Source organism: Dermochelys coriacea, chromosome 1 (genome assembly GCF_009764565.3).
Source record: "Dermochelys coriacea isolate rDerCor1 chromosome 1, rDerCor1.pri.v4, whole genome shotgun sequence".
Lineage (NCBI taxonomy): Eukaryota > Metazoa > Chordata > Testudines > Dermochelyidae > Dermochelys > Dermochelys coriacea.
The window spans coordinates 159,838,516-159,852,314 of record NC_050068.2 but is presented as its reverse complement, the minus strand read 5'-3'; the positions used below and the strand labels follow the sequence as shown (position 1 = coordinate 159,852,314).

Sequence of the window (13,799 nt, the reverse complement as noted above, 5' to 3'; positions counted from 1 at the left end):
TTCATTCTAGCCAGTTATAAACTACCAATAAAGACACTTATATTATGTTAACACCTACTGTAAATAGGGGATAACTTTGCATACTTGATACTAGAAAAGTTGGAAGAGGAAAGAATCCAGTCTTTCAGAAAGATGAGATTTATCTCAGTTAATATAGAAGACTTCTCTGAAAGTGTTAAGGCAGACAAAGGAGAAAATGGAGTAGACAGGAACACTCATTAAAAATGGAAAAAATAACCTGCATGTAAGATTATTATTTTTAATTCATGATTATACTTTCAATGGTTGGCGTATGTGTACATACATTGCTAGTTCAAGAGATAGTCTAAAATGTCTCTTTTTCAGAGTGGTAGTCTGGTTTCAAGAGCTGAATGAGTTTGTCTGTATTAAGAGGTTTCAGAGTAGCAGCCGTGTTAGTCTGTATCTGCAAAAAGAACAGGAGTACTTGTGGCACCTTAGAGACTAACAAATTTATTAGAGCATAAGCTTTTGTGGGCTATATTAAGTGGCTGTATTAAGCCACTTATTTCTTTCTCAAATGATTTGAGATGCTACGGTATGGTATACAGATTGAAAATCTATATAGAGTGCCAAGGAATACGAGGAGGGGGAAAGGAATCTTGCCACAAGGAATCTTCAAAGAAAATAAGTAGCAAAATATTTGTGTTAATCTTTTTGAATTTTTGAATGGATATTCCGTTCTAACCCTGTCATCCAGAAATCACTGCCTGTAGCATATTTTATCCCCTTCCGCCTTTCAGTAAAAGGAGGCAGTTAGGGTGAACACATGGAGCTGGGCAAACACGTTATACAGGATTAATTAATGACCAGCATAGTGAATTTCACTGAGGAAATCTGAGGCTTTCATCTAGTAGCAGGGATATCGCTGAGGACTACAGCATAGAAGCCAGTGTGTGACAGACAGAGTGGGAAAGGGAGTAAGAATAATCACAGGGGAAAATAAAACAAACAAACAATAGAATACATCTGGAGAACACCACATAGGTATAGGGTCTCCTTTGGAGTGACAGCAGTTTATTACATTTCAACCATAATAATCCCATCTATATCTGGGGATTCAGCCATACCATAGGCACACAACTGCACAATTCTACTGATGTCACTCCAGAAACCAGATTGTGCTTAATGTATGTTTGCTTAAAGCTAAGTCTGAATCTCCTTTAAGCATACACCCACATACAAACAGTGTATGCTATAGCTGCTTTACAATCCCATGCTGGGAACAGTATGTGTGTGAGTGTGTATGTGTGAGAGGGCATGCATGTGTGTGTTTGCTATCTTAGAGCCAGAGGGGTTTTCATTAGATTCAAACAGTAACTAACTCTCCAGGGAGGCTCCTGCTCTTATTTGATAAGGGATGCTCTTTTATCACACATGAAACTGCATGCAGTGATCAGACAGGCACTGTGCATAGCTGCCAACAGGAGAGAAGCTGCTTTTCTATAGCGTATTACAGAAATGTACTGCTACTGTAGTTGAAAACTGGTCCCAAAAATGGTCAATTACAGAAGCATGGGAAACTGGTGTTAAAACCTGATTTATGAAAACCATTAGTAATTGCTCATATTTTTGGTTTTGGACATTTTGGATATCACATTACTCTGGTCATTTCTGCAGTGATCAGGAAAACTAGTCCTCTCCTTCGTATTGATCAGTATGTCACTTTTGGCAAAAAATAAACTGGACCGTGGAAGATGTTTGAGGCTATAAAACTAGCAGGTATAATAAGATTCACACTAGTCTTTGCAATCCATTTACAACAATCTGCAATTCTTGGTATTCAAAAACCGATATCTTAGACTACAGATCCAATGAAGAATTAATAATCTGAATTTTCCCTCCCTTTCAGGGAAAAATACCTTTTTACTTTCAAAGATAGCCCTTTGCCAAGACAATTGACATCCAGAACTTCCAAAGCATTCAATCAATCTGTAAAATACTACAGGCATGAAAGTGCATGCTGTCCCTGGTGATCTCCATCAATGCTGTTCTAATAAGTCAACAAGGAAAGTTTGAAGGATGGTGTATGCTGGTGTTTCACTATTTCCTGTACCTCTTTATGGTGAGGAAATGTATCAACATTCTGACTTCCTCTGGAATATAGCTTTAGCCAAAACCATAGGCAAATTCACTTGTATGTGAATATCAAAGAAGCGTTGAGTGTTAGTATGTGTTCAAACTAATTCACTCGTATGCTAATAGAGATCAAAGGGGGGATGCTAATTTGTATTGTTTTTGTCTGTCTATATCCTGTAGTTTGCTATTACATTACTTCTACATTATGTATACCCTGTAATTAAATAACCCTAGATCAAAGGTGTGTTAATGAAGAGTGTATTCAGGTATTAGAACTTCATGAAAACTTATGGAATGCTAGGTGTATTGTTCTCATTATCTATTCAAAGGAAGGCCCATGTGGGTACAAAAGCTGTCAGCTAGCATTCTGTGTGAAGAAGATATAAAAGATGGATTCTAGGAAAGATCCTTCAACTCTGGACTGTTTTGGATTCCAATGGAGTGGAAATACTGAGCAAGTGGACAGAGATCCCCAGAGTTATATTGGGTAACCCTGAAAGACTTTTGTAGACTAGCAGATTACCACATCTCTGCTATCATTTTGGACTTACAAATGTAGACTCACCTGTTAGTGTATTTTACCTATTTTAACCTCTCAATAACTCTCATTTCTTTTTCTTAGCTAACAAACCTTTAGTTATTTTACTAGTGAAATTGACTGTCAGCGTTGTCTTTGGTGTGAGATTGAGAGTATCCATTGACCTGGGGTAAGTGACTGACCCTTTGGGGTTGGGAGTAACCTAATGAGATGTTTGGTATAGCGACCAGTATCACAAAATCCACCTGTCTGGGTGATAAGATAGGCTGGAGAACCTAAAGGGGCTGTCCGTGACTCCATGGTAAGACTGTTCTAGTGATCCAGGAATACACATTTCTTACTGGCTTGATGAAATCTAATTATAGAACATACCATCAGTTTTGGGTGTCTGCCCTGTTTTCTGAGAGTTTGACCTGAGATTGGCACTCTCGGTTGTGAGTCACTCCAGACAGCATGACAATATCATCATCTCTATATTCTCATCTATGTTTATGTTAAAAGAAGTTGTGTAGATATTATTAAAATGTATTGTTTGTATTATTGTAGCACCTACGAGCCCCAGTCATGGTCCCAGGCCCCTTTGTGCTAGGACCTTTACAAACACAGAACACACACAGATGTTAAAAATTGTCCCTACTGCCCACACAGTAAAGAAGATATGTTTAAGCCCCGTAAAGATCTCAGATCAGATAAAGCTTTGACCAAATCTTTTGCAGAAGTAAATATGTATGTATTTCCTTAAAACATTCAACCAATGACCAATTTAAAATAAATACAATAACTGCAGCATACGGTACCTTGAGAATTAGTCCAGGGATTCTTCATCCTTCTTCTCGGCCAGTCTTGGGGTTTGCTAGCAGATACTCACAGTATTTCTCCTTCATTATTCATTCCTTGTCCTTACCCAAAGAATGTTCTCACCACTTTCTTCACTGTTGAACTATAAGTAGTGTCAAGGTTTTGCCTTTTCATCTATTTTTTTAACTCTCCTAAATAAACCTTACCCATCTACATTGACATTCTAGTTACAAGAATATGCAATTGAATTTCAATATCCAATTAAAAAACTATTGTATCAGGAACAGGGAGGTAACAAACCAACCTTTGTAACTCAGCTTTGGATCAAAAAGAATTGCTTTTAGTTCTTACTTTTAACAGTGAGGTACATGGACTTGCTGACGTCCGCTCCCACATCATTGCTGACCTTGCAGAGGTAGTATCCACTGTCTTCCTCCAGTACATGCTTAATCAACAAGGAGCCATTTGTGAGAAGCTGGATACGGCCATTCAAGGCAATGGGCTGGAACTGGGGGACCCCAGCACCTACACCAGAACCCAAAAGATTAATCAGAAAGGAAGAGGTGGGGAAAGAAGAATTTCTTTAAAAGGCAGCAACCACAGCTGCCTATTATTACAGGTTAAAGTCAATTAAAATGAAATGTTGCTTTCTGGCATTATAACCAACTACAGAACAAGCTGAATGCCTGTTGCCAAAACTAAAGTCATTCAATGGAAAGAAAAAAAAAGTCTTATCTTATCAATTATAATTGTAGTTACAATTCACTACAAGGTAGGGGGTGGAGGCAGAGGGAAAAAGGAGTAAGAGGGAGAGAAAGATTTGCAGAGAGCTCCTGGGTAAAAAAGTCACATTTGTTGTACATTTAGTGGCTGATAAATTATTCAAAATTACAACTGAACAGCCACAAAGTCTGCATTCCTTATGCATATACCAAATGAATTCCTTATGATCATGAGGGATGTCTATTGTAGTAAACATGGAATGCTCAAGGGACTTTAAGGAACTTGTTCACTAAACTCACGATAGCATGTGGACAAGCACATCAGTGAATATTTCCTGCTACAACTGACAGTCTGATCACACATAATCTCTGACTCACTGTGTTCTGGGACAGCATTCAGATTAATGCAAGAACACATCTAACTGCAGGTGCAGTTTGCCATAAAAGAACTATAGTTGGTACACAACTCACTCAAAACATGGTCACTTTTCTATCAACAGTGAAACGAGGCATTGAACCAAATACAACTCTGGTGTAACTGCAGTGCAGTCAAGGGAGCTCAGCAGGGACGAATTTAGCTCATTGATCTCTGTTAGGAGGGAATGCTGAGATGGAGTTATTGATATTCATCTCCTTAAGAAAATCCTCACTTCTCAAGGTTAGATTTACAGTATTGTATAATACCCTCCTGCATGTGTCCATCAAATTCAGTTCATTTCAGATATATTTATTATTTGCTAATGGGTATCCCTTTCTAATACTGTAGTACATATTCTCATAGGGCCAGCTTGAGGCCTACGCTGCACTTAAATCCCACACTTTTGCTCTATTTTGATTCCATTCACCAGTGCTGTAGTGTTATTCCCCGAATTGTGGCATCTGGGGTGGCCCAGTATTGAGGTGTGCATGTAAGTGGAGGACAGCTTTGCAGCCCCACGCTGACTTGCGCAGAGCATTCCTGGGCTGGACATCAGGCAAAATAGGGAGTATGATGCTCTTAGATAATTGTTACTTTTTAAATTGTTTTCATGGCTCCTAGCTACCACAGTGATGAATAAATTTTATATGCAGTAGATTAGATTAGACTGAGTACTGTAATATACTGGGATATCTAATAACTGACACCAAACATTCTAGCAGAATCAGTTATGCAAACAGAAGCCAGCTTAATAATCATTTTTGGACTGAAACAACCACCTAAAGATAAATCTGTGATACCTGCAAATATGTAGACACTCTTTGGCATGAGTAGGAGCAGTGTAACCAAATTAAAATGCAATGTACAATTTAAAGGATTTCAATCTGTTAATTTTCTCAGTCAGAGCTGCAAAGAATTTAATAAGGTGTGAACAAAGCTGTTAAACTTTTAAAAACAAAAACAAATCCCAAAGTGTGCACATCCCCCGGTGAGCAGATATGGAAACTGATGTAAGCTGCATAGATAGTTCTGTGATGTTTCACTCTATATTCTTTATGAAAATATGCTTATGATTTGGCTATGACATAACTGAGATATACTTTACGCACTCTCACAGATCTTGGGAGACAGACCAGTCCTTGCTTACAGACAGCCCCCCAATCTGAAGCAAATATTCACCAGCAACCACACACCACACAACAGAACCACTAACCCAGGAACCTATCCTTGCAACAAAGCCCGTTGCCAACTCTGTCCACATATCTATTCAGGGGATACCATCATAGGGCCTAATCACATCAGCCACACTATCAGAGGCTCGTTCACCTGCGCATCTACCAATGTGATATATGCCATCATGTGCCAGCAATGCCCCTCTGCCATGTACATTGGCCAAACTGGACAGTCTCTACGTAAAAGAATGAATGGACACAAATCAGACGTCAAGAATTATAACATTCAAAAACCAGTTGGAGAACACTTCAATCTCTCTGGTCACTCGATCACAGACCTAAGAGTGGCTATACTTCAACAAAAAAGCTTCAAAACAGACTCCAACGAGAGACTGCTGAATTGGAATTAATTTGCAAACTGGATACAATTAACTTAGGCTTGAATAGAGACTGGGAATGGATGAGTCATTACACAAAGTAAAACTATTTCCCCATGGTATTTCTCCCTCCCACCCCACCCCCCACTGTTCCTCTGATATTCTTGTTAACTGCTGGAATTAGCCTACCTTGCTTGTCACCATGAAAGGCTTTTCCTCCTTTCCCCCCCCTGCTGCTGGTGATGGCTTATCTTAAGTGATCACTCCACGAAAGCTTATGCTCTAATAAATTTGTTAGTCTCTAAGGTGCCACAAGTACTCCTTTTCTTTTTGCGAATACAGACTAACACGGCTGCTACTCTGAAACCTGTGATCTCCTTACAGTGTGTATGATAAACCCATTGTTTCATGTTCTCTGTGTGTGTGTATATAAATCTCTCCTCTGTTTTTTCCACCAAATGCATCCGATGAAGTGAGCGTAGCTCACGAAAGCTTATGCTCTAATAAATTTGTTAGTCTCTAAGGTGCCACAAGTACTCCTTTTCTTTTTACGCAAGATGGCTCATGTGAGATATCATTGGAAAGGTTATGATTTACTTAATGTGATTATCCAATTTGTATGCCTGTATCATTTCTGTATCTGAAGTTAGGAATATTGACTATGTATCTGCATTTTAAATATGTTACTTTGGGTGTCACCCCCAACTATCCCTTCAGGTACAACAGTGGAAAAGTCAGACAGGGCTGATGGCCGATTAACAAAGACAATGGACTGTGAAAGAGCTTAGTCTTCCTGTGGATGCTCCCAACAGCCTACGAGTAATGGCTGCCACAGCCTTGCAGAGACATGGGTCTGAGTCATCTGGTACTAGCCCCACCCCTCGGAATGCCTGTGTTCTTCCACTGGGAGACAAAGGGTTCCTGCCATACACAAGAGCTATATAAGGCAGGGGAGTGACATCACCGTGGATCTCCTTTGCCTCCCCACCCAAAGAGAGATTGAAAAATACCCAGAAGCAAGTAATGAACTGAGGGGATAAGGGATAAACCCAGGCTGGGAGGGCATCCAGTCTGTGAGTGGAAATACCTGAAGTCTCAAGCTGCAGGCCAGTGTAGCTGCCTTTCAAGACTTTCTATAATCTACCTGTGACAAGGTTTAGGGTGAGAAATTATATTTTGTAACCTGTTTCTTTAGTGAATCAAACGTAGTTTGCATGTTTTGTTATATTTGTTTAGTAATCTACTTTGTTCCGTTTGCTACCCCTTTAACCACTTAAAATCTGCCTTTTATAGTTAATAAAATTTGTTTTGTTTGTTATTAAACCCAGTTTCTGTAATTTCTAACTGAGGTGTGTGTGTGGGGGGGGGGAAGTTGTGCATATCTTCCTCCACATTGAGGAAGGGGGCGAATTTATGTATAGATTTCTCTACAGTGCAAGACAATATACCTTTGGATCTGCACTCCAAGGGAGGTGGACACCTGAGTCCCTTACGCTGAGGCTTTCTAGAGCTGATCTCAGTGACTGTCATTCTGCAGTTGGGTGTGGCCCTGCCTGTGTGTGTGCTGGAGGAGGCTTAATAGCCTGGCTCCGCAAGACAGGTAAAAAGGGTGCCCTGGCTAGCAAAACAAGTGGGCTCAGTGGTATCCCAGCACATCAGGTGGCATCCCGAAGGGGCACAACCTGTCACAGGCTCAATTTAATAACTAGTTTAAAATACAGAATTCAGATCCATCTTATGACTTGGCAGACATGGAGGCTGGTTGGATAGAAATGAAAAATCTACTTGGTTAGGCCCATATGCTTCATTTCGCATGTTAAAAAGGAGGACAGATCTAAAAGGGCATGGGCCATTACACTTCTTGGAGGTAGGTCCACAAGCAGTGTGTACTCTGCCATTTCTTCTGACAGACAAATATTTGCTGGAATAACAGAGTCATGCCCAGATCTCATCCTGTCTGTTCTTCTCCCAGGCTTCCCACACAACAGTGGCAGCAAGACATTTGTCTTTGCTGCGTTGACATTGGCTGAGCCCCAATGTCACAGTTCCCAGTGGGAAAAACTGCAAAGAGGGATTCACTCTTGCTCATGGCACCACTAAATTTTGGTGCTTTCATGTTAATTTGATAGGGGATTAAGCGACACAGTAGTTGTTCCCTCAACTCCTCCCCACATCCCTCTGGCCATACCCTACCGAGCTCTGTAGAGTAGGGCTTATATATAACAACTGTCAAGGAGAAAAGAACAAATAGACAGAGTTGGTTAACCTCTCATGTGGCCACTTTTCCCTTCCACCCTTTAGCTGAACACTTTGACTCCCTTCCACCACACAGCCGAGTGAAGCATAATACCCTTCAGCAGCAAAGTTATTGTGCATGTTTCTGATCTGGAATCCACTGATTCTTGAATCATCACTAAACATCAAGGGTCTTGCTCATGCAAGAGAATAAAGGTCCCATTTCCAATGCCAAATGACTGAGCTGAAGTCGTTTTTGCATGGGAATGGAGAGACTGAATGATTCAGGGGACAACTAATAAGATGCAGTACCTCAAGAGCAGTTGCTTGAATTTGGCCCAAGTCTGTACTGAATATCATTGCTTCCCTATTTCCACTTCAACATTGGTGGTTTCAGTCCCATTCTAATGCTACAAATGCTCTCCTCACAAAATTCACCAAAAGTTGGGTATGGCAACCCTTTTGTTTTTATAGGAACAGAACTTCTGGAACAGAACAGAACTGAAGTGCGTCTAAAGGGAATCTTGCACTACCATTGTCTATGCTTTGGCATTTAAGGTATTTCTACACAGCAACTGGAGGTGTGATTGCAGCATCTGTAGCTCAGGGAATAAATAATTTTCATTTCAGTAGCTGAACTGAAAAAAAATATTTCAACTTTGTCCAATTTTTTTTTCCATCTAAAATTATTTGACAAATTCAGCTTGAATTCATGAATAGTTTTCGGTTCACCAAAAACTGTTGTTTTTTTTTTTTTTTGCAAATAAACTATTCATCCAAAAAACTTCACTTTGCTTTAGTGTAGATGTACCTGAGCTGGCTTTAATCTGCAATAATAGTGTAGCCATGGCAATATGGGCTTCAGTGTAGGCTAGCCACATGAGTAAGCACCCAGGGTCCCATGTGGACTTGTACAGTCCACACTGAAGCCTGTGCGACACAGCTTCACTACTCCAGTACCTGAGCTAGCTAGATTTAAGTTAGCTTGGGTAACTCTACATGTGCAGCAACAACACACCTGGCCACAGATAGACATACCCTTTGATATTGTGTTGATAGATTCCTTGGAACACCTTAGAGAGATTACATAGGTAGTATTTGTATTGTTGATAGAGGATGCTAATTTCCATTGCTATCAATTTAGCTTCCATTTAGATAATTGATTACAATATAATCTTTAAATGATCATAGTGCCTAGAAGCCCAAATCAGGATCAGGTCTCACAGTGTTAGGTGTTCTACAAACACATACAAGAACAAGGGCTCTGTTCCAAAGGTTTGACAGTCTAATTTGGGAGGTAGTTGGGGGCATTATCAGAGAAATCACATGGATATATTTTTCAATGGGGTTCTCTTATATAACTTTCTGTACATGAGTTTGATATCCATCAACATTAATTACTATAAGCATTGGGGTGAGTAAGCCTAAAAGAAAATGGAATGAGAAAATACTATGGGGAAAGAGAAAGCTATAACAACTCATGAATACAACATTTGGAATATTAAAATTTAACATATGTGCAAATTTAAGCTTCTCTAATCCTAAAAGAGCTTACTTTTGGGACTGGCAGTTACATGGAAGATTACCTAGGCAATGCACTGAACTTGGTAACATTATAGGATAATGTCTGCACAGATATTAGCTGTCATTAATGATTTTTCAATTGTATAAGTCACATTAATGTTGTTTCTCTTTTCCTACTTCTTTTTCTTGAATGAACCAACTTTCTTGTAGTTAGTGCAAGGGAAATAGTTACACTTCATGAATTGTGTGTATTGGCAGTGCAAAGCCCAGGTATCTGTGCACAGATGGTCTCTTGTTGTTGTATTCAAAATTCTGTGGGTAATTTGGTGCTCATGGAAAGTGAGTGAAGGACTAATAGCACTGGTGAGAGACAGGCACAATCTGGGAAAGTGTCTACATGTAGCTATGCAAAGGCATCTCTCTCCTGACTTGCAAAACACCAGCTATTCCAGGCCAAAGTCCATCTTGAGCAGTGACCGTCAATCATACATTACTGTGTACTGAGTTTTGTAACGTGACTAAATGTTCTTTAGAGAGACTAGGATAATACCACCTTGCTCATTATTACTTGGGTTTATATATTGATTTAGGTCATAAGTCTATAGCAGTGATAAAGTTGTCAAACATTATTCCATAGTGCACAAACACCATTCTACCTTTCCTTTTGCACTAACTTTAGAAACCTTATATTGGTCATGATGCTAACTGGTTTTTGGATTTGTTGATAATCTGTAAACTCTACATGGCATCTACACACTTGATGGTACCTCTGCCCTCTGTTGCTAAAGACCTCCACTACAGTACTTATTTTGGATTCTAGTACAAATCGGTCACAGTATATAGTGTGCCATTTTAAGACAAGATGGACTATATAGCCTAGAGATCTGTACAACATTTTAATTAAATCTTCTGATGAAATCATGATGTAGTAACAAAATACAGTGTCAGCATAAAAATGTTGTCCATGTCAGCTAGAGCTATTCTGGAAAAAAAAATTGGAACTTCAAAAATGCAAACATTTTTGACCACTTCTAATATCATCTAAAACTTCGTTCTGCATGAGAAACCTACTTTATCCAAGATTCAGGAAGAGCTGTGAATGGAAATCATTACAGGATTTTCACTTAGATGTATAGAACATCATTACAATTAAACTTCTCTTTTCTGCTACTAAAAAAACCCCCTAGTGGTGCTTACATGCTGTTAGCTGGAATCTAGCTAGCCTGACTAGGCCTCCCTCTTCAGAATACAAATGGAACACAGAATAATTGTTTTTTCCTTATTACCACAACATGGAAAGTGAAAATAAAAGCACATCGTGAAGTGTTTATATTAATTCCATATTTTCTTCCATGCACTGGTAAAGTAAAACAGTGCTATTAAACTGAAAATGACATGTAGTGTTGCCTCGGCTTTTGCCTCAACTGGCACCAAACTTTAGCCAGAAGTCAATTGTTCTTTTGTGGGTTCTTTTGTGTCTACATATAACTTGGTGTGATAAGGTATTCTCTTTTATACTGTGGTAAAGTGTGAACATCTAACTAATGTATACAGTACAGTTGTTTTCTAAAATGACACCAGCTTTGACACAAGGTAAGCATTAACAGATAATTGGCTAAAAGACACAATCTAGCAGGCAGCACATTTTAATTAAAAAGCTGCCAATTTCATGTGGTTAGCTGGGGTCAAGTGGGGCCAGTTTTAATGCTCTGTTACATAAGAATAAAATGTTAAAGCATTATATAAAGCACATACTGAATTACTGGGTTATGCTAATACTGTCTGACCTTTCTTCTTTGCAGAAAAGATATGATTGGCTGTGTTATCATGGATTTTAAAAGAACAAAAACCAAACCAAGTACCTTGTTCTGAAGGTCACAGCAAACAAAGCAACATTTACCTTCCACACCCTTCTTCTTGAGACTATTCAGAACCTAAAATCACTGTAGACAGTCAAATGCCAATAGAAGAATGTATACACATAGATGCAGATGCAACACATGAATTTTAATAGTACTACTTTAAATATTGGGGGACTAAATTGTGATACTCTTAACTCAAATTCACTATTACTCCATGACTAGGGCTATTGAATTACACTGAGTAAGGTGCTACTAAACTGAAGTCTGAGTACCAGAATATGGACCAAATGATTATGAAAGAAGTCATACCTTTTGAGTACTTCCAGACAATGGTGGGTACAGGATAACCCTCCGCAGAACAATTGAGGATTACAGCTTTACCATAAATCCCATCTTGATCACTTGGTTGAACCACAAATCTAGGGGGAACTGAGGGAAAAACAAGGAATCATTGAGAAATTGTGCAGCTGAGGAGATAATTGAGAAAAGTACTGGCCAACTCTAGGAATTTTAATGGGAATAAAAATTAGAAATGGGCACAAAATTTCACACAAAGCAAAATAAAAAAAGAACTTTTTCAGTATTCAAATCTAATTGCTAAACTTTTTACTTTTGATTGTTCTTCATTTTAATTTGCACTAATTTAAAGCAGTTTTTTCCATTGAAAATGAATATATATATATATATATGGATATATGATGCACCACTGTGTGAGAGATTACAGGGGGAAAAAAGGTTGAATGGTAAATTCCACTTGGTGTCTCATGTGATCAACCTTAGAATCAGCTCATATGATGACAAACCCGCACATGCAGTGCAGGAGTGCTAGCTGTGGAAGACAGAGGTAGAACAGGGGTGTCTAAGAACAAGCAATATTTTTTTTAAAAAACTGCTTCCTTTTTGTATCAAAATAATTATATATGCTGACAGGTTTTAGAAAAAGAGGAAATCAAAGAAAATAAAGCAGAAAAATAGACCTAAATATCATGGAACAAAGTAATACGATAACAAGAATATTAATACCACCTACCTCTTAGAAAGATCACTTTACTTTAAAATGATGCGGTTCAAACCAGTGCCCATCTTCTATAAACAAATGTGGAAATTTTTGCCTGATCTCTACTTCTCTGAGGTCATGGTCAAATGAGAGAGAAATTATCTGCGTCACCTGATAGGTATGTGTTGCAGAGGTCAGTAGATCTGTTGGTTTTGAGGAACTGACCAAAATGTCATAGACTTGCATAGACATAGGCTTACAAAGGTGACAACCATGATTTATGGCTTTCAGAATTTGAAGAACTCTGAGCCAAAGGTTCTAAAAAAAGAAGGCCTCAGGCATATAGGGTCTAATCTAGAAGTCCATTAAAGTCAATGGGAGTCTTTCCATTGACTTCAATGGGCTTTGAATCAGGCCCATAATTATAGAAATGTAAGACTAGAAGGGACCTCAAGAGGTCATCTAGTCCAATCCCCTGCACTCATGGCAGGACTAAGTATTAGCTAGACCATCCCTGACAGATTTTTGTCTAAGCTGTTCTTAAAAACCTCCAGTGACAGAGATTCCACAGACCCCCTAGGTAATTTGTTCCAGTGCTTAACTAATGACCACACACTTGGAAAACGAAAGTGTATAAACTATTTGTATCCTCAATATGTAAAAATCTTCTTCTTGTTGTTTTAGTGCCAGACAGAAAATTATGTTAGGTGACTGAGCCTGTAAAAGATGTTTTTATTTAATTTGGTATATGGCATGCATCAGAAAAACAGTGCAATGGAAGCAAAGCAAAACAGCAGAATGACCAGTCCTATACCAATGACCTAACATTTCCAGTATAGGTGGCTTAGTGGCTTATGTAAGTAGTACCATCCATTGCAGGATGAGTTAGCACTTGTTGGAGCAATGTTATTGAGGGCAGACAATCATGATTTAACTGGGACTTGGTCCTGCTTTGAGCAGGGGGTTGGACTAGATGACCTTCTGGGGTCCCTTCCAACCCTGATATTCTATGATTCTATGATTTTACAAGTTCCTTTTCTAAATTAAATCCTAAAGTTT

General features: G+C 38.9%; 1 protein-coding gene across 1 annotated transcript in view; it reads right to left on the bottom strand.

Annotated features, from left to right (window-relative positions):
- DSCAM (DS cell adhesion molecule) overlaps nucleotides 1-13,799 on the bottom strand; it is a 636,299-nt gene that overhangs the window by 199,358 nt on the left and 423,142 nt on the right. Inside the window, 2 exon segments of the mRNA XM_038408200.2 lie at nucleotides 3,785-3,958; nucleotides 12,053-12,172. Of these exon segments, the coding sequence (XP_038264128.1) occupies nucleotides 3,785-3,958; nucleotides 12,053-12,172 (294 nt within the window).